This window comes from Diadema setosum, chromosome 16 (genome assembly GCF_964275005.1).
Source record: "Diadema setosum chromosome 16, eeDiaSeto1, whole genome shotgun sequence".
NCBI lineage: Eukaryota > Metazoa > Echinodermata > Echinoidea > Diadematoida > Diadematidae > Diadema > Diadema setosum.
In genome coordinates, this window is record NC_092700.1 from 36,203,062 (window position 1) to 36,226,374 (window position 23,313).

Here is a 23,313-nt window from a genome sequence, read left to right on the forward strand (position 1 = left end):
CATAATATGGTTGAATGTGACAGTTTAGTAAAGTATGCGATGATTTGTTTTTTGGTAGCGTTTTTATATTTTGTTGTTGTTGCTGCTGCAATGATAAGATAGTATAAAATACTATCTCAGTAAAGCTTCATTTGTATGTATACTTATAAAATACTTTATACAAAGTTGAATAGGTTCTGAATTACTCAAGAGACCATGATTATTGTATGTTTTTGGATGTACCCATGCACTAACTCTTGTGACGTAATGATTCTGAAGTCAAAATGATTGTAGCGTCCTCGCAGAAATATTAGCGAGCTTTATATTTGCGACGCGAACGCTAAGATGACGCTAATGGGTGGGGGAGCATTCTGCACATGCACAAGAGAGCTGTTTCAATTTTTCAACCCTGGAGGCTGCGGCGTCGTCTTAACAAAGCGTTCGCGTCGTAGATGTAAACCTCGCTACTGTATCCATATGAAGGTAGAACTCTTAAAAAGCAGTTTAATCCTCTGTGCGTTACATCAAAGTCTACAAGGGAATTATTCTCAACTACTTATTTTTCCGCGAAGAAAATTAAACATTGAAAATCTGAAGAACGACTCCCATAAGTGTGATACTTATTACGAGAAAAATTAAAAGAATGCTCGATGTGCGTTATAGTGTGCACGTTTTGCTTTTGTAATACCTTGTAGTACACAGATTCAGTACCGTCATTATAGATTGTATTTTATTAACGAGTGATGCCTGTTTACAAAACAATTGGATAAAGAAGTCACATTTGTGGTGGTGTACTATGCTCTTGATAGATTTTAGATAAAGCGAACAGATGTAATGTAAATGCAAAACATTATGAATCCCTTATGTGCTTTTGTTTTTGAGTTTATACATTTAACTAAAATGTGTATATATATATATATATATATATATATATATATATATATATATATATGTATATAAGTGTGAGCCGTGTGTCTTCAGCTAATGATGAACCCCTGGGTTGTCGCATCTTTTTGGAGTGTGTATGTAAACGAGAGTAAGGAGGTGGTAGACGTTGCTTAATCCTCACAAGTGATTTTACTCAAGCTTTCGGGCTTCCTGCTCTTTGTCAAGACTGGGGACAAGATACAAAACATGGATATCATATACACAAATAGAAAATAATAATGATAATCAAAACAATAGCGGAACTGATAACTACAGTGAAAGAGGCAGAGACGGCAGGGAATAATTACACAGGTTGGAGTGTATATATGTATCAATCTTGCATAATATAACTTGCAGATATACAATCACAAACAAGCATACAAAATATAAGCATTTAGAAATACAGTGTACGTATGACTAAACATCTGCACACACACAATGGATACGGATGTGTGCGCACAAACACACATGCGAAACTCCTCGCGTATGTCAAAGCAGGCAACCATATAAACAATAACGGCAATTAATGAAATCATAATAGTAATTAAATCAAGGAGTGTATGTATGAATAAGCGGAACATAGGTACACACAAAAAGAGCACATAAGTAGCGTTCTTAACCGGGAATGAGTGTATAATAATGTGACGGCAGGGAATAATTATATTTTATATAGCTTACATTTTGTATGCTTGTTTGTGATTGTATATCTGCAAGTTATATTATGCAAGATTGATGCATATACGTATACACTCCCACCTGTGTAATTACTCCCTGCCGTCACATTATTATACACTCATTCCCGGTTAAGAATAATTATATTTTATATAGCTTATATTTTGTATGCTTGTTTGTGATTGTATTATCTGCAAGTTATATTATGCAAGATTGATGCATATACGTATACACTCCCACCTGTGTAATAATCTCTGCCTCTTTCACTGTAGTTATCAATTCAATTCAATTCAATTTTTATTTTCCACTCATGGGGTGGAACACCCTCGTCAGCCAAAGGCTGGTTTTCAGAGGGGTCCACACATTGATTAAAAATACAAACATTATACGTACAGTATGACAAGGATATACATCACATAATATGCAAAGAGCAAGAAACAAGGTATATTCACCATGATAGCTTGTTTCAGACACAAAAGTAGAAAAGGAAAGAAAAACATTATCTACAAGGCCTTAGATTACAACATAAAGAAAAAGAAGAAAAAAATAAGGGCATGTAACACTGAATTTCAAATACAGAAGAGAATCGGTATTGCTGAGATATTTTGACTGTGAATTGATGAGTAAAAAAAGGGAATGGCTTAAACTCCATCCGGTTAAGCATCCTATATTTATACTTATCTATACTCAGTTCCGCTATTGTTTTGATCATCATTATTATTTTCTATTTGTGTATATGATATCCATGTTTTGTATCTTGTCCCCAGTCTTGACAAAGGGCAGGAAGCCCGAAAGCTTGAGTAAAATCACTTGTGAGGATTAAGCAACGTCTACCGCCTCCTTACTCTCGTTTATATATATATTATATATATACATATGTGTGTGTGTGTGTGTTTGTGTGTGTGTGTGTGTGTGTGTTTATTCATTGCCGTGAGACATGATTCAATTCAATTCAATCATATTTTATTTCCAATCAACGAAAATCAAAACATAGTACAAAGTATACACGTCATGAAATAACATTGTTCAAACATTTGCAAAAGATTCATGTAGTATCCGAGATAAATTATAATATAACAAAATCATTGGTATAAATAATGAATAACAGTGGGCCTAGTAAACTCCCTTGTGGAACACCACATGCAATTGTTTTATTTTGAGAGTCAAAGCCGTTGACATGTACAAATTGGGATCTTTTTGATAGGTAACTCGTGAAACACTCCAAGGCCTTTCCACGTATGCCATAATGGAATAATTTGGCGAGAAGTATTCCATGGTTAATCGTGTCAAAGGCCTTGGGGAAGTCCAAGAAGATACCTATTGTGTGTGAAAATGTGTCGAGTGCGTATGTGACTTTGTCGATGAGGGCGAGTAGTGCGTGTGTTGTGCTGTGATTTTCCCTGAATCCAAATTGAAAGTTTGAAAATATGTCGCAGGTTTTAAGAAAACGTACTGTCCTGATGTAAACTATTGTTTCAAGATCTTAGAAATAGAAGATAAAGATATGGGTCTATATTTATTGATATCCTCCTCCTCCCCTTTCTTATAAATAGGAATTACTTCCGCAATTTTCATACTTTTTGGCACATGACCAATTGTAAACGATGAGTTGATAATGTGTACTAAGAAATCCACTACTTGGGGAATTATGTTTTTTATCAAGTGGTTGTCAATTCCGTCGTGGCCAGGACTTTTTCCTTCTTTCAAATTGGCCACGATCTTTGTTACTTCTTCTTTATATGTTGGGTCAAAAAATATAGTTTTGGAGTTAGGTGTATCTATACAATCACTAAAAGATTTACTAGAAAGAGGAATATTTTGAGAAAGATTTTTTTTTTTCCAATTGAAGAGAAGAAGTCATTGAAAATTTCAGCAGTGCCAGCGGGAGTGTTGCTGGAGGCATTCCCCCATCGAACTTCAGAAATATTAGATGAATTGTCAGGTGTATTCATAGCATTTTTTAATGTTTTCCATGTGTTTGTAATGTCATTTTTATATATGCTTATCTGATTAACATAAATTTTTTTCTTTTACATTAATAATAATTTTGTGAGTGTGTTTTTGTATGAAATATTTTTTCTTATTTTTTTTCAGTGGGGTTGCATCTGTATTTATAAAACAAATTATTTTTCCTATTTATAGATGGTAATATAGACTGGGTTATCCACGGGAGTCTTGGAATTTGCTTATATTCATTTTTTATGTTACGCAGGGGAATGTGGTTATCAATTTCGGAGGTAATAGTAGATATGAAGTAGTCATAAGACAAGATGACATCGGTAGTGTTGTATATACAGAAGACCAGTCGATTTCTTTTAAACTCTTTTGGAGACTTGTAAGATTATCTGCAGTAATCTTACGTCGCTTATAATAATTATTTTGATTAGTCAATTTAATTAGAACCTGGGCAAATATAGGATAATGGTCGGTGATGTCTGAGAGGACGATACCAGACTCATGCAGGAAGTGGAAGAACATTACAAAAAATGTTGTGTATGAGGGTAGCCGATTGCCTGGCGACGCGGGTAGGCTTGGAAATTAATGGTAAAAACGAAGCAGACATTAATATTTCTATAAATTCTTGTGGGCTGTTTTGGGAGTTACATTTCATGAGATCGATATCAAAATCGCCATCAAACATGTATCTTTATTGAGTCTAATGGGATTTTGTACTAAATCCTGCAAAACTGTCAAAAAATCATTCAAATTCGACCGATGGGGTCTGTAAATTACGCCAATCACAGTGTTTTTTCCATGTGGATTTATCAATTCAATAAATTGGGATTCGAGTACATCGCTCATAACACTTATCTCCTCATATTGTATAACATCTTAATTTTTTCGAGGTGTACAAACCCACTCCACCACCAACTCTCTCGTTTCTATTTATAAATACAAATTCGAATCCGAGTAAAGAAAATAAGTGACTGATATTGGAGTTCAACCATGTTTCTGTAAGCCCTATGATGGAGCAAGATTTTTGACCTGGGTTTTCTAAGTTTAGCGCAACTTGTCAAAGTTTCTGTTGATACTGCGTGTGTTAAAGTGAGCTAACAAAAATGTTTCATCGACTGTATTCGTAATAAGATTTTTATATTGATTTTCAGTCAAATAAACACATGATGGACTCTGAACTGGATCATTTGAGTCAAAATCATATTCAAATTCTTGTGCTGAGGTATTGCATTTATTGGATATAATAATCTTCATACGAGCTGGAAATAATATTTGCATGATCAGATTCAGAGTGCCTTACTGTGGCATAAATTCATCACTATTCAAAGAATTGAAAGCGAAATTTGTTGTGTTAGTCATAGGTTAAAATATGATGACAAATACGGAAGAAAAGGTTTCTTGTTATGGAATCTCATTGTGCGTGTGAACTTCTTTAATTTCCCTTGGTGTTTGTTTTCGTTTTAAGAATTAAAATTAACCAGTATACCTTAACAGTAGAACGGTATGGAAAAAAAAAAAAAACAGATAGTGGTCATTCAAGGTCATTCTCAGAGTTTTTAAGATCTAGTAATATACTTTCGGAGAAACAGTCAGGATTCAGGCAAAAGCACTCGACTGTGACAGCTCTTGTACGTGTTTCCGACGATTGGTTAAACGCGTCTAATAATGGTCAATACACAGGAGCAGTTCTAATTGACATGAACAGAAAAAAAAAAAAAAAAAAACATTCAATACGGTTGACATCAGTATGCTACTAAAAAAAGCTTATGCGAGCTGGTGCGCAAGGAAATAGTTTTGCCCGGTTTGAAAGTTATCTAACCAATCGTCAAATATGTACTTACATTTGTTCCGAAATGTCTTGAGTTTGTTGATGTCAATTACGGCGTACCTCAAGGTTCAATCCTTGGACCACTACTGTTCACTCTTTATATAGATGATATAGTTCAGCAGGTACAACACTGCGACCTACAACTTTGCACAGACCCTGGGTAAATAAGACCTTATTATTATTATTATTATTATCATTATAGGATGTGTCTGAAACTTAGTTTGAATTTCAATAAAACGGAGAGTATATTGTTTGGTACCCGTTCAATGTTGACAAAACGCAAAAGCTAATGTTTATATCTGTGGAAAACATATTCAATGCAAGGAAGCCGTGAAATACTTGGGGTGATAATAGACCAAGAATTAAAATGGAACGATCCTATTGAATACCTTTGTCCAAAAAATAAGTAAATTGGTTAATTTTTTAGGTCGTCTTCGACTTTTGTATCAATGAATGTAATTTGATATTGATTTACCACACTATAGCCTTTAGTGGGGCTAAGGCCCCCCCCCCCCCCTCCTTAGCCCCACCGTTGGTACGGGACTAAGCAAAAATTTACAAGCGTAAAAAGCCCTTATTATTCTTCCTTTGTTTGATTATGCAGATGTAGTGTATGATTCCTCCCACCTGAAATATACCGATCGATTACAGAAATTACAAAACAGGGCTGGTAGAATAATACTTGGAATAAGTCCATATAAACACATATCTAACCACGAATTACATCAAATTTTGAATTGGGGATCTCTAAAATTTCGCCGTATCAAGCATATTAGATATTTGGTGTATAAAAGTTTAAATGATCTCAGTGCACCGTATATGCAAAATTCATTTCAATTCGTTTCAAATCATTACAATTTACGCTCCGATGGAAATCTCTCCTTAGCAAAGCCTCACACTGATTATTGCAAAAGAATGTTTTCATAATTATCGTGGAACATCTTACTTTAATGATTTACCACGTGACTCTAAATCTTTAATTTCATATAATTTTTTAATTAAAGAAATTTACCAACATATATTAAAATGGCTTTAATTGATTGATATAATTTGTTTAAGGTATTATGGATATTTTGGACGGGGGGGGGGGGGAGCCATAATGGTGTGGTAATGGGGATTGCAGTTTGATTCAACTGGTAGGTGTCAGAGGTATATTTCCATCTTGTTTTTATCTAAACCTTAATTTTATTTATTTATTTATTTATCTATTTTTCATTTTTTTTATTTTTTATTTATTTTTATCTTTATTTATTTATTTATTTATTTATTTATTTATTATTATTATTTTTATTTTTATTTTATTTTTTTTTTTTTTGGGGGGGGGCTTGATTAAGATTCATGACTATCTACACTATTATGTATTTCATGTAGGGCCCAATGATCATTTTGCGTATCACAACGTTGTTATTTTCTAGGACCCCTCTGGAAAACAACTGTGTTATGACAAACATAGCTGAGTAGGGTTATCCTTCCCTTCATTTTATGTACTATTTTGTATATGCAATAATTATATGTAATATAAATAACAAAATCAAATGAAAGTAAATTCAAATCAAATTTAAATGAAATCAAACGTCATGTATGTTCATGCGTCTAGTTAGGTATGGCTATGGACTTTCCTATATGTCGTTCAGTTTTACATTACGCATGAAATGAAACAACACACTCATGTCCTCAATATGCGTTCGAGATCAGTATCATGTTGTGTCTTCGTATGCACAGATTACACAATTATGATTACTTTCCCCTTGGATTTTGAGCAATGTCCTCCATAATACAAGTACATCCCCCCCTCCCCCCCCCCCCCCCCCACACACACACAGACAAACGAGCATATACTGTACAACAGGCACTCGTTGACTGGTTCTCTTTGTCAGAGCGGGCACGATAATAGTCCAGATTCTGGACGTTTTTTTTTTTTTTTTTTTTTTTTTTTTTTGATCACAATGCAATGCGATACTCAGTACTTCAGTGATCCGTACCATGCATTGTTGCACAGCTGATTCGTACAACGTTTTTGAATGGCTGAAAGTTATGGTTGCAGGCATCTAGGACCTACTTTCACGTGGTGTTTTGGACTTTGTTGTGCCCAGATTCGATGATGACTTGAATACTATTCTTGAAATTGGAAATGGCTAGCTACAAGTTGCCAGCTCGCCGATATATGATTTGTGATGTGCCACTTCTAATGTCCAAACACTACATAAAACTGCAAAGAACTCTGTGAAGGTCGTGAGATGTGGACCTCAAGAAAAGTTGGAAGATTTGTTTGGCGGTGTTATTTTTGGTAAAGGGGATCATTTTTTTTTTTTTTTTTTGGGGGGGGGGTGTTGTGCCAATCATATCATATTCATTAAAGGAAATAATTTTGTCGTCAATTATTCTTCATTAATAATATTGTATGATGAAATATTCAGAAATTAAAGAAATTCTTTAATTGACAAAGGCACTTGTATGCACCTGTTTTCACTATTATCTGGCCCACTAAATAACAATGTAATTTTGTAATGTAAGCTCAGGGCTGTGAGATGTGGGTTCTATGAACCGGTACTTAGCTATGATATACAAGATATCAAGCGTATTCAGGGGTGGTGGAGGTGAAGGGGATACATTACACAATTTGTAGTGCAAAGTTTTGAAGTACATGTAAGGAACCAGAAAGTGCCTTTTTTGTTTGTTCTTTTCCCCAAATGTTAGTAGAGAGCAGTCTAAATTTAAAGAATTGCGCTAAGTTTGTAAAAATTTTATCATTTTATTACCACTTCATGTAGGGCCTACTGGGCACTTAGACCGAAACTATTCACTTTGATAATTTCTATAACAGATACAATCACACCAATATCCCTGTTGTAAGAATACCCCGTCATTCAGTCTTTGTTTGTTAGTCTTCATGATAATAAAGCTAAATTTAGTAAACCAGGATGAAGACGCTTAAGGGCATTTTTGCTACAGAGATATCGGTCCATTTGTCTCTGGCATTACAGAAGTGAACAGTTTTGGTTGAACTGCCCTTCTGCATATGCATATGCATATATATATATATATATAATTATATATACGCGGATATAATATATATATATATATATATATATCCCATCTTCCTTTTTTTTTTTTTTTTGCAAACCATACCTGTATTTGCTCAAAATAGTAGCTCCATGAATATATACATAATTAAATAAGTAGGCCTATTCATATCAAAAGACAGTCTGACAGAGCAACTTGTTTGTTTCTAATTCACAAACATTTAAGGGGGATATCAGCGTGAAATTATGCTTGGGAAATGTGTGGGCCATGCACACAACACACACAAATGCATACACGCATGTGCACACACACACACACACACACAAACATACACAAACACATGCACACACACACACACACTCACATGTTAGCAATGTGATTCTACCCCCTATTACAAATCACATCCAATTTAAAACATTGTACATGACATTGTACTTTGTACTGTAGCTCCATGGTACTATACAGCTGTACAGTGTAGTAGACTTTACTTTTTTTCCACGTTTATGGCAGCTGATTATCGGTAAAAAAAAAAAAAAAAAGTTTAGATTTTTTTTTTTCAGTGTTGAGGTGTGGTCAGGAAATACATCAATTTATCACTATTGTACTTTGAAATGTACAATGTACAGTGTGCATGTACATTGTACATGTGCAATATGTGTACTGTTATTATACACTGTGTAGTCTTCATCATTTCATGTACAGTAAGAGCAGACAGCAAAGTGAAAACAAATGGACTACGAGTAGTGTAATTTGAACATATGTATAATTTGTTCATGTTTTAATCACATTACTTCTTAAGCCTTCATTTTAAAAATTTGGCCATGATGGCAAAACTGTTAATGTTGTACCAACTACCAAGGAAGTTTCAAAGAGCATCCCACTCCCAACTGTCAATAATAAGTTCAAAAAGTTGTCACTCTGGGAAGGACTTTCAAAATAATTCCTCAGGTGTATACAAGTGTCTTTAAAGTTGGATATTCTGTGCCACCATGTACTCATAAGGAACTGAAATTAAATGTTCTATAGTTGATAAAATATTAGGCATATTTCAGTTGTTTCTCCATGCTCTTGAAATTCCTTCATTATACGCTTTCATTTGTACATGTACATGTACAAGTACTGTAATATACAATACATTGACTGTATATTCATGATAGTTCATGATCATTGTTCAACAACAGTGCATTATTTCAAACAAAATACATTGTAAACTGTTTGACTCTGAATTTTGATGTCAGAGAAATAATTAGGTATGTCACATTTCAGTCTGATTACCATGTGTAGTAGACTCTCATTACACATCAAAAACACAGGATTAACACAAACTGGTTAAAAGTTATGACAAAGAAATCTTCCTGGTACCACTGTAGATTTTGTTTTTTCATTTGTTGTGTTTTACAACAATTCTTGGTAAAAAAAAAATGCTTCGAAGTTCAAAAAACAGAAAATAACTTCATTGCTACACAGTTCAAACTACAGGTACAAATGCTCATGTGCATTAACAGAACTAGTTTTATCAAAATGGGCCAAAGAACATACTGTACTTCTCATGAATGATTTTGTATGTAAAGACGGTATATGTAAACAAGTTCTTGGTAGTTGTACAACTCAAAAACATACTCTACACATGTGTACACTTGTATCGTATGTACATGTATGCATAGATGAACATGCGATGTACAATTACATGTGCAGACAAACGGCATAACAGTTCAATTTTCAAACACCCACACAAACACCCAAAACATATAGCCCATCCCCACTTGGCATGGTCTGCATGTACATGTACATGTAATCCACTACATCACAAAAACACAACCTTGAACTAAAATATTTCAACTTTTCCATAATTTTATCACTTGTAATTACGATATGTACCCATCAACATGTCCAATGAAATGAAAATATTCATGCCTAAAAAACAAAGTACAGTATGAAAAGTAGGTGTGTACTAATGTACATTGTATTTGCTTATGAATACAGTAAGAGCAAGGTACAATAATTGCAGTGATAAAAAGAAAATTATTTTACATGTAGCATGGAACTGCAAAAATTTAGGTACACCAGAAACCAATGTACCAACCACTCACCATTACAAACCTTGAGGAAAAACACCCACAGTGGATTCTTGTTTTAAAACAATCATTTGAATTCTCTAAAAAACAATTTTCAAAGCCCAAAGGTACAAGCTTGTACATGTACACGTGTTTACGTAACATTTTTCAGTTAAAAAAAAAAAAAAAATCTGAGCTGTACATGATTCTTCATGTTACCAGTATATAGATATCTGGTAAGGCCTGAAAATTGAGTGCTTTTAAAAAGGGGATATAATCATTTAGATCACTTGGGCATCCACACAAAACCGTACTGTGTACGCTGCTTACGTCAACACCCAGGCCAGACGCAATGGTAGCTATCAGAACTCTGATTTCACCATCTGTTGCCAACATGCTGTCAACAATTTCCTTTTGGATATCAGTTTCCGTGTTCCGGTGGTACATATAAACTTATTAACATACCTGTGGCAACCTTCTGGAAGCAGTGCCATAAAGGTCGCGTACACATTACTGCACATTTTTCTTATCATCCTTTCACAACATGCACCATGGATCTTCAAGTCATCTGCCAGCCACTTGAACATTGTATCTAAATCTCTTGCAGTAGACTTGACAACATGTTTTATATTTTGCTTGTCCGGCAACTGATTTACCCACACATAATTGCGAAGACCAAAGTTTTTGATGACACCGCTACGCACATCTCTGGTTGCAGTGGCTGTCAGGGCAACAGCGGGACTGACGACTTGAGTTCCGATCGTAATTCACCAAATTTTCCATACACTGCTCGAAATGCTTTGGTGTCTCCAGATGCAGTCCCCCTATATGAAAAATAAGAAAAAAAAAAAACCAGTAAGATTAAAATAAAAAACATTTTCTACATTGCACATGTGATTTTAATAATGCCTGCAGTCTCTTCAATGCATATCGCATAGCCATAAGACTGCATAATTTTAATCTATAGATGAACAAGTATTGTAAGGGAACATAATATGTAAACGATTGTAACAGATACGCCGAGAGAGGGCGGAAAGAAGAACGAAAGATGGCGACTGTCCTCAGAGGACCTATGTTGACGATTACGGTACCGAAGACCGAATTAAAGTGTTCAAAAGGCAAACCCTGTCTGGTTCTAGTGTCATTCCCTGTTGTGCAAAGTTGTCCCCTTTCAGTATGAGTACATTTGCATACTGAAGCATGTTCCTATTTGAGTTTTTTTCTCAATGTACATGCACATGAAGAATTAGTCTGAGGGCCACATGTACAGTGTGTGTCTCGATTGCTCCTCCGAGTAGAGGAGCACATACTAAGTAGCCGACAAGACACAGGCTGTGGCTCAGGCTGTGGCTCACACACATGAAAAGGCAGTAGGCCTATGTGTAATTGCATTTGTATGCGAGAAAGTTACAGTAGTTTGTACTGTACAAAACAATTACATCAGTGCAGTTACGGTGTTAACAATTTATCACAATTACACAGGATTTAACTCGGTACACCTAGGAACACTCACAAGAGGATCCGGGCTAACTCGGCCCACGGGACAACTCGTCCCACCCGTCGAGGGTGGGCCGAGTTGTCCCACCCGTTGGTATCGATAGTGATCGTGAGCGCTTGTCTGTGTTTGAGGTTATTTTGTCTTTGTGACGTCTTTTTTAACCGTAACTTTTATGGAATTGTGCTCAGTGGTTTCTGTAAAGAATATTTGCCAACCTTTGGGGGATACAACGACGTAAAAATGAAATTTCAGACGTTTTTATCGAGGTTCGCGATCCCCATAGGTTCACGTTCATTTCGCGCGGTGGGCTAACTCGGCCCAGCTAAGTTTTAGCTGTTGTTTTGTCAGTAAATCTCCGTAAAAATATCAATTTTATCATGTATGAAGGTGTATTCAGGGTTCCTTCAACTAATTTCATCTTCGAGGGAATTTAATTTTGCACATGTTTGGTGAAATGTTGGATATTTGTTCGCATGATTTCATCTTTGCCGTATCCGCACCGCACCGGTCTCGCCACCAGCAGCTCGCTCACGCATCACTGTGGCAGAGCTGAGCAGCGCCATGCCCATGCCCACTCTCGGCGAGGCACGGGGCGGCGCGGGGCACCCGCGCGAACGGCACAGAGGGAGCAGCCAGCCACTCCGTAAACGTCGCTACGGATACGGGCGGTGGTTGAAATTGGAGGAAAAGGCGTCATTTGCTGCACTTCCCAATTTTCTCGCGTGAGTACTAAATTCTATGCAGTAGTCAGTTGGCATTTTCCTATCCATTGTCTTGAACTTTGAGCTGAGAGCTAGAGAGGGAGCAACTTGTTTCAACTCAACTGTGTTTTGCTGCAACGTCGCGTGAATTGGGCTGAGCTGGGGGGTGTTTCACAAAGATTTAAGTTTGACTTAACTCATGCGTAAATCCCCAAACCCTGCGTAAATCCCCAAGTCCTGCGTAAATTTACGCAGGACTTTGAATCCTGTTTCACAAAGCTTAAGTCATGCGTAAGTCCCACCAAATCCTGCGTAACTCTACGCATGGCCTGAAGCCATGCGTAAAGTCAGACTTAAATTCCAAAATGGGAAGTTCAAAAGCGTAATCAACTCCTAATATTCATTAATATCTTCCACTTTAAATTATCCTGAGTGAGATGTCAGTATTTTTAACAAACTAGAGAATCACTAGTTTCGTAGAGGGTCTACTCCTACACTATTCACTGAACAATGGTCCAAATTAAAAATAGTCAGAAAAATAGATCCCTACCTACAAATGTACTGGTAGTTTGAACTGTTAAGTTAAACCAAAATTTTAGCTCATAAAGAGCTATATAATCTACATGTATCTGGACTTTGAAAATAATTATATTTCTACCAATCCTTTCTTACCTGTGTTATCTTCTTAGCTGCTTACCCATGAATATTAATGCATGCCTATCCATTATAATTAATATCATGCATTCACAACAAATTAGAAAAACCCAACAAATTAGTTCCACCTATATTTGTTAGAAATATCATACCTCTTGTGTACAGGACGGGGCTGTGTCTATCTACACTAACTGGTTAGACCGATAAATTTGTCTCTTGTTTGGTAGCATAATTGTATCTGTACAGTCTGTAATACGGTCGACTGCATATAGCGACCGTATATATACAATTAACAAGAGGCTACCCAACAAGAGGCAGATTTATTGGTCTACAGTACCTCTACACATGACTGCCAATGAAATTAGCCAAGTTCCATTTCTACGGTACCAGTTACATCTTAATGAATGCTTTTTTTTTCCTGGAAGCAAAAAAAACAAAAACAAAATAAGACATAACAACCCCCCCCCCAGCATTTTGTGTCAGTTAGAGGAAACGGTTAGCCAATATATGGGCTAACCGTTTCCTTCAGACAGTCACCTCTGCCTCGCATCAAAGGCTACAGTATGAAATGTATACACGGAAAACGTTAGAGGTCTAGTAGTTTCTATGCCTAAATCTTGATTGATGCAGTTCTCAAACACATTCCAAAATCCGAAAATGCATAAATTCATCAATTACTTTCCAATTCAACTCAGGGCCCAGCAATTGGACTTTAAAATTCGACCAATTGATAGCCATAGCCATGATTTATTATGGTTCTAACTAACCTTATACATGCAGTTTAGGGCAATCATGCACTTTGTTTTCTTCAAAATTGTGTGGCACTGTGCCCCTATCTTGATTACACAGTGCACAGACTCTACACTAACTGTTAGGCATAGCCATGTTTAATTGATAGTCATACTATTAAATACTAGAACTGATAAGAGTTTATATGTAGACATAACTATACACAGCCCAGTTATTCGCACATCGTATTAACAGCGTCTGGTCGGGCTAATGTAGACATTGTCTAATGACATGATATTACTAACGTTAATGAGCAGACTCTACAAATTACAATACAAGTATCGGTACAACACACACAGAGCTCATAATATTCAGTCCCTTCCTAACCTTCGATGAATCATCTCTTGCTCAAATTACATAATTTCAAGGACCTACCTAATGACTAACAGATTAAGCTACACTCACTTCTGTAGTTACGACCAACTCTAGCTAGTTGGAAAAGAAAACTTCTCTTCGTGTGCAAGAAGAGGCTAGCCAGAATCCTCTTCTACCAAGGTCCACAGTTACCATACCAATTGTGCAATGTGAATAGTTGTACAGAATGCAGAGATCATATCATCAGTGCCAGCTAGCTGCTGCGAGCTGCGCGAGCAACCCCATTCATCCTAACTTTCACACAGTCCAATACATGTGGGACTGGATTAAAGAGGCCTCATGCACAAAACATCTGTTATATCAAAATAATCATCAATTGAGCGGCTATTCATGTACAAAAGAGAAATAATATGAGTCAGTAAATGAGCACTGTGAATAACGAATGATACAGTAATGTCACATGAATCGTAGTTGCAGAAAATCAAAGCAATTTCCCTTCCAGAAATTACTCAAAAATCATCAGCAGACAACAAGTGGCTAATTTGCATATTTTTGGCTCGTACATTATTATTCAAATCGAATAAGTCAGTCTTAGCCTAAGATTGACTTTGTGAAACAGACTTAAAAAGTCGCACTTAGACTAAGATTGACTAGCGCTAAGTCTGACTTACTAAGTGCGACCTTTGTGAAACAGGCCCCCGGTGTGCTACCGCCAGCCAATGCCAAGGTGAAAGGGCAAGGGTTTCTGCTAAAGGCTGGGCATATAGGGGGTTGCTCGACTCTTTTTTTTTTCTGATTTTTTTTTTTTGGTCTTTTATTTTTTTCTGATATTTTTTTTTCCAGGATGACTCAATAATATGTATTCCAACCTCATGCAGTTTGCAGTTGTCATTTTGCTGTTTTTCTGTCTATCCCCCAGCATCAGCGTTATTATTATTATTAATGATTGATACTGAATTAAAAAAAAAAAAAAAACACACACACACACACAGTCACACAACACACACATAAAATAACGATTTGGATGCATGCTGTATTATTGGCAATTATCACGTGACTCGGATGGCACTATTCGCTATGTTGGGACACTGCTCCTTAATTTACGAATATGTAGCATTTGTGAAATAATACGAGTTTTAATATGTGAAAATGTCACTTTTTTGTGTCTGAAATGATTTACTAGTACTATGGTGAAGTCTGTTTTCAAAGTGATATTTATTCAATGTACTATAAAAACAGAAATACTGTTGTTACTGCTAATGATTGACAAATTGCCCTACACGTACATCGATATAAATGTTTATGTAAATATGATGATTTATAGAGATAATTATTACATCGATGTAGGGCAATTTGTCAATCACTTGCATTAAAAAACATCTCGACGGAAGAATTTCATGAATTTGAAGAAATACTGTTATACCAGTATGAATGGAATATATAACCTTGTAACGAAAGCAGCAGATAAAGCAATAGTAAATTACATTGTGATCAAGTACATCTATGTAGCAACCTAACTTATCACTTTATCATTGAATTGTCATATAGACTGCACCTTGCTACTAACAATGAATACTATTGGCCCTGAAATTAATTTTACATTAGTACATGTATGTTCTTTCTTTCTTTTACGCCCAAGTACCAGGTATTACTTCTCTGGCAGGATAGACCAGTAAACTCTGTGGTATTGAATTGCATGCGGACTTGTGCAGGATGGATACTGCAAGTAGTAGTAGGGCCTGGTAGGGGAAAATATGACCAGGTAAGCTCTGAGATTGTAATGTAGTACTAGTTTTGGAACTACATTGCATTAAAGATCAAAAGTGGGATTTTTTTTTGTAACACCTATAACTTTCGACAAAGCGTAACATTTGCTAATATTTCACATTTTTTCTTACCTGCGCCTAAAATTGTATTATGATGGCCTGCTATTATGTAGGCCCACGGTAAGACAGCAAACTTGAATTTGTTGAGCTTCTTGGCTATTTCATTCTTTTCAATCTCAGATCATTATATTTTGTTCAGTTTGTAATTGTATAGGTTCATAGGTTGGCACACATTCTCATTGACCTGTATGCTGTTTCTTTTTATCGCCCTCATTCCTTTCCCATTCATGTGTTCATCCCTTTCACACCACACCTACTCTTTTGTTTAACATTCCATATTAAGTTCGGTAGTCCGAACTTAACTTCCCTTGTCCAGTCGGCCACTACATTGGGATGTTCGACAGTGACATAGAAAAAGAAGAAATAAGTTCTCACCTCAGCTTGTTGACACCTTCGTCCAGTTTATTTTCATTTGTTGTCATAGTGAGTTGGTTTTTTACATTGTAGTTGGTCTCTTCCATTCCTGTTACTCTCAATTTCAATTTCAATTTACATGTATTTTCATATTTCTCATGAAAATAGTACAGACAAAATAAAAATGTACAGTAGTCTGTCTCAGCATGAAGTCAAAGGTGAGTTTAGAATTGGGCTATGGTACTAGAAATATGATGGGGCCTATACATACCAGCAAGTTTGTTCAGCTGCAACTTATACATGGAGAATAAGCTCATCAGGAGTCACATTCCAATAGGGCTCCTACTGAGAACCAGACTGTGTGACCATGGTAACCGGCAAGCTGCCACGTACAAGAATTCTGAAATCAGGTACAATAATGTTGTAACAGGCAGGCTGATCAATACCTGCATTCCTGGTTAGGATCCCTCCGGAGTAGAAGAATAGACAAGGAAAAAAAGCAACAAGTTTACTACCAGGTACCCGGTATGCACTTGCGTGCCGTAGCTGCTAATAAGTTGTTGCTTTAAGGCTGCGTTCACATAGAAGTATACTATTCGGGTATTCGGGCTCGTTTTTCGAGGGCACGCAAATAGCTTGAATCGAACGATAGGATTTCCTCACACCGGTTCACATAGGAGGGCACTATTCGAAAGTACCGAATAGCTGCGAAAAGTATAGCAAAGTGGGAATCGAGCTTGTTCGATTTTCTTGCAGCGTATACCGTCTCTCGTTTATGAGATAATGACACTTTTGGTCTGGATTTGCCCTTTAGCAAAAATAAGCATGTAGACTGACATTCTGATGCAGTTTAGAAATTGTTAATAAGATTTGCTGGGATGTAGGAGGAAGAAATCCTCACTGCATGGGATGGTGAGTTGACTGTGCGGGTGATGGTGTACTCGGTGCCCGAATAGCGAATAGTTCTATATGTGAACGCAGCCTTAGGCTGCGTTCACATAGAAGTATTCGGTATACGGTATTCGCTATTCGCTATGTGCCGTCAAGTCGACCCAGTACACCATCACCTGCACCATCCGGATTTCTTCCTCGTACACAACCATCCCAGCAATCTTATTAAAAATTTCTAAACTGCATCAGAATGTCAGTCTACATGCTTATTTTTGCTAAAGGGCAAATTGAGACCAAAATCGTCATCATTTCATAAACGAGAAATGGTATACGCTGTTCGAAAATCGAACAAGCACGATTCCCACTATACTATTCTATGCTATTCGGCATTTTCGAATAGTGCCCTCTTATGTGAACCGGTGTTGGGAAATCCTGTCGTTCGATTCAAGCTATATTTGTGTGCCCTCGAAAACGAGCACCGTATACCCGAATAGTATACTCCTATGTGAACGCAGCCTAAGACTGTAAGAGTATGTTTGAAAGAAGGTGGTGCGGTGCAGCATGTTGGGAAGTTCATTCCAATAACTAGGCCCATGGTGAACATAATACACAATGGATTTTTTGTTTTGTTTTGTTTTATTGTTTTTTGCGTAAATTGTTTCGGGTACATGGAAGGTGATATGCATCCTTCTGACATGTTGGATATTGGTCCTATTAGTTAATTTAGATATGTTAAGTTTATGTAAATTATGTTTATGACTTGAAGCATGTAGGACTAATGTTTACATAGCTATCCATGTGCAAATTCATAGAGCAAAAATCAACAAAACACTGATGTATACCCGGTACCTCCAACTTCATAATAAATGGGATCTGGCTTCTACACTGTGTAGCTATGGAGTAAGTTCCTGTTGGTTTGTGGGGCTGTCTCTGGTGTGCTTTGGATATATCCTTTCAGTCCCTTATATGTTTTGCAAAGTCTCCATGGCCATGCCTCAATCTTGTAAGCTGCTCTTTTTTTTAATCTTTACTGTAATTCTTATTTTGACTATTTGTAATCATTTTGATTTATGGTTATTTGTCTTATACTGTATTGCAATCAGTGGAAAAACAATAAATACAAAAAAGATCAACAAAACACCTAACAATGATGTCAGAGCATTAATGTGACCAGAAACTAATTTTTTGTGTAGCTTTGGTTTGTTGTTGTTGTTTTGTGTAGCTTTCCATATTTGTAGTTTACTTTTCAGACATACCCCTAATGAATTATCCACATTTAGTTTTCCACACAACCTAATTCTCTCCACTCACCTCCACACCTACGTCCTCAAACTCTTTTGATCTGTTTCCATTCATGTTCAACTTCACCTTGTGATCACCTGTAGGCCCTACCTTTATTTTCCATCGGTTCCTTCGGTCTTCGGGTGAAACTACTTTCCTCCTTTCGTTTTTGGTTGATTTGTCTATCTTATGATTTTAATATGTAAATTAACTACCCTGGAAAAAGTAAGTGGGTAGAATTAAGAAAGAGTCTACCACAGGAACTGACCGAGAACAGATCTGCTTTCTTCAGCCCCTACAGCTATAGTGAATATTCAGTTTTGAGAGGACATTGTCTAGTTTTGCGGAGTGACTGAGCATAATGTTGGACACCGAAATGAGTGTTACAATAATGTAACATTTCATGAAGTGTATCTGGATTGACATATGTACAATAATCTCATTTCCTGCGATGCACCTCACCTGGGGCAGAGTTCATCAATTGGCAACTATCTGGTAAACTACATGTATGTTTTACAGGTAGGTCAAGAGGTGAAAATCTAGAAGAAAGCAAACTATCGACTGAAGTAGACCTCTTAACTGAAGTAGGACTGAAGTCAGTGTCGTAATGGTTCCATGACATTTGCTCCTGCAACAATTGTTCACTTGAAATTCTGCATGCTAAACCAAACAAAAATTCTACGAAGGAGCATTACTCTAACCCTACTCCTATCACAATCCTAACCTTGATCCCAAGTCCTTGGAGAAAATGATACACCAGAGCAATTGTTACAAGGTCACAGGAACAAATGTTGTATTACCGTTATAACACACTATAAAATGTGGTGGAATTGAATTCACATTTTATGAATGCACACTATTCACTGATGATGAAGTGTGATGACTTTAAAAAAAAAAAATGATGTTTTTGTCACATATGTTTTTTAATCCATAGTACAGCGCTACTTGAGACTTTCTTTTTTATTAAAGATATCAAATTTGTCTACATTGAACATCAGTGTAGATATGCACACACTAGTTGTTCTATGTAAATATGAATTCGGAAAAAAAAATACTGGTGTGCAATTCACATGAAGTATGCAGTGTTTCAAATCAAATCTCATTTGACACTTGACAAACACATTGATCACGCATAAGAAAAGAATGGGTTGATGGAAGAGTGAAAGAGAGACGGGGAAAGGAAGCGGAAATATTGGCAGTAGGCGATCTATAGAGCCAGACGAAGAATCATTAAAAAATACAGAACTTTACAATGCAGTTGTGGAAAGAAAGCTTTGTACACAGATGATACTTGGTAATGTGATAATTAAAAATGAAAGTATTATTTCAAGTCAAATGAGAATGTTCTGTTATTCAAGAAAAAAAAAATAGAGAGGAAATAATAAAGTAATAGATGTTAAAATGACAAAACAAAACAAAACAAAACATACTTTACATGCTCACATTAATATTATTCAACATTTGCTGTGATCTTGCAGTCTTGGAAAGAGCAGTACCGGTACATTGTAATCAAGGGCAGGCAGGGCAACAGTCGAGAGGATGCAATGGCCACAAAACAACAGATTCTTTTGTGAAGGAAGATGAGAGCTTATATGCGTGACCTTACGGATGCCTACCAGTGCATGTTGTAATGTTTCTTTTGTGACCCTGCATGACTGCAAATTATGTAACACTTTGAGTACCGTGCTTGAGAAGGAAGACCATTTGAGAAGCTATTCATCTTTGCTGCTTGTTTTAAAAAAAAAAAAAAAATGTGCATGAATTCAACAGTATGAGTGCAGGACAAGCAAGGATTTGAGAATTTTATAATCAGCCTTGTTTTGTACAAATAAATAAAAATGTAAAAGATTAACACATATAATAGGGATAAGGCATGGAAAAGATTAAGATATGTTTAAGTCCAAGTTTGGTTCAATAGATCATCACAGTATACATAACATAGATACAGAAGAGGGAGAGAGAGATTTACACTGTATATACAGTACATATATAAAAAGGAAATTACAAAAAAGAAAAAGAACTTGACGGTTGGCCATTATCGTGCAGGTACAGGTGGCAGAGGATTTTTCTCTTGAATTAGGGTATAACCCATGGCAAAAATGGCAATGTCATCAAAACAAAGACAATTCCTTTTTATTTTTGAAAGTACATGTACACGCACAAAAGGTAGGCCCTACAATCATTAACAAGGCCAATCTAGCTAGCACTACATTTCATTACCGGTTTCATGATATCAACCATTCAACCAAACCATCCATATCTACAGGTCAAATAACTGACCACTGGATATCAAACAATTTATTAATTTCCACGGTAATGCCCATAAACAGACTCACCCCTTGACTTTTGCTTGTTTGTTTTTATTAAGAAAAAAGGTAACATAAATTGGACAGAAATAACTTTTGAGTAGAACGCAGATCTATATATAAAATCAGCAACAACAACAGCAACAACAAAACATTTAACAGTTAAAATCAAATGCATATAATGACCTTCATGTAGTTCACATCGAATGATCTGCTACATAATTTGATTTCTTGTCTACTGGGGATACGGATACGGAGTGGCTGGCTGCTCCCTCTGTGCCGTTCGCGCGGGTGCCCCGCGCCGCCCCGTGCCTCGCCGAGAGTGGGCATGGGCATGGCGCTGCTCAGCTCTGCCACAGTGATGCGTGAGCGAGCTGCTGGTGGCGAGACCGGTGCGGTGCGGATACGGCAAAGATGAAATCATGCGAACAAATATCCAACATTTCACCAAACATGTGCAAAATTAAATTCCCTCGAAGATGAAATTAGTTGAAGGAACCCTGAATACACCTTCATACATGATAAAATTGATATTTTTACGGAGATGTACTGACAAAACAACAGCTAAAACTTAGCTGGGCCGAGTTAGCCCACCGCGCGAAATGAACGTGAACCTATGGGGATCGCGAACCGCGATAAAAACGTCTGAAATTTCATTTTTACGTCGTTGTATCCCCCAAAAGTTGGCAAATATTCTTTACAGAAACCACTGAGCACAATTCCATGAAAATTACGGTTAGAAAAGACGTCATAAAGACGAAATAAACTCAAAGACAGACGAGCGCTCACGATCACTATCGATACCAACGGGTGGGACAACTCGGCCCACCCTCGACGGGTGGGACGAGATGTCCCGTGGGCCGAGTTAGCCCGACCCCTCACAAGAGTAGCACTGTAATAGTAGAAGCCTGAGATGTGTTTTACCCTACCCTGCCCAGAGGCCATAACTAACGTTACATTTAGTTTTACAATCATTTTTTGTTGTTCAATTAGGGGCCTCAGTTACAGTTTGTAATTCAAGACAAGAGACACGTAATGAATGTTGCCTTGACGAATCATTTTTAGATACCGGATAGATCTAAATGATTAGCTTACCGCTAGGTAGGCCGCTTGAGTCTGTGACTTTGTCACGCAGGCCAAGCAAGATCCATAGCCCTGCTCATCATCTGGTCCGAAATTAAAGACTTCAAAGGCATGACAACAAGAGCCACAGCTTTCGGAGAGTCTGGTCCATCATGTAGATCTAGTTTGCGAAGAATATCAACGCAGAACGGTGCAGCTTGGAAGTTGGAACACCACACTATTGCCGAAACCAGTCGGCAGGGAGATAAACAAATCATGACCACGCACGGAGAAACGAGTACGTGTAACTCTGTACTAGTAGTAGGGACTTCTGTAGCCCCGGAGACCCGCCGTTCTGTACGTTGTACGTTGGGGCTGCTGGTCGCAGTTAGGACTTCTAGTTCTGCTGCTGCTCCCTGGAACCGCGACCGTCAACGAATCCAAGCTTCTCAGTTAGCACATTGCATTGAATGCTCTTCTCATTATCACTGTCAGAAAAGCGACGCGGAGACGCTGGTGTTGACATCCATTGATCATGTAAACAAGATTTGGAGGAAATACTTGAAATGCTGCACAGATTTTGGTCGGAAAACGCAAGACTCGGAATCAATACGAAAAGCACATGTCATTGCACAAGCTGTATGCTGTATGCTGTACACGCGATCCCGGGGGATCCCCGATCGAGAAGTAAAAGCCACCTCGAAATTGACATGTACGATAGATAGGTCACGATGCTTTAAATGGGCGAATACTTTTACTATCCATATTTATCAATTTTTCATTTGTTATTTCTAAATTATTATTTTTTTTTGTCGAAAAATAGATTTAAATTGTTGATAATTGTGATATTTATAATTTAATTTATAACAGCTATGGGAACGAGTAGAAGTTAGTCTTAATCTTACGCACGGTTTATGTACGTTCTAATTTCATTCTCCTCTTATGATCTCTAAGATAATATTTGAGCAATTTTTAATAAAAAGAAGAATAATTTTGACATTCCATTAATATATGTTGAGATTGATACAAATATTGGCGTAAAATACGTATCTTATATTGCTAAATGCAATATACCTGTTTGCAATAAGACTACAAGATTAGAGATCGATCGACTTTTTTCGATCCCGCAAATTGCC

At 36.8% G+C, this 23,313-nt stretch overlaps 1 protein-coding gene and 1 pseudogene across 1 annotated transcript in view; one reads left to right on the plus strand and one right to left on the minus strand.

The window, feature by feature from the left end:
* Positions 1 to 1,087: 1,087 nt before the first annotated feature.
* On the minus strand, positions 1,088 to 21,451 carry LOC140239862 (ATP-dependent DNA helicase RecQ-like; annotated as a pseudogene).
* LOC140239863 (uncharacterized) overlaps positions 21,450 to 23,313 on the plus strand; it is a 78,837-nt gene continuing 76,973 nt past the window's right edge. The window contains exon 1 of the mRNA XM_072319682.1: positions 21,450 to 21,507. Within this exon, the coding sequence (XP_072175783.1) occupies positions 21,450 to 21,507 (58 nt within the window). The remainder of the gene's footprint in view (positions 21,508 to 23,313) is intronic.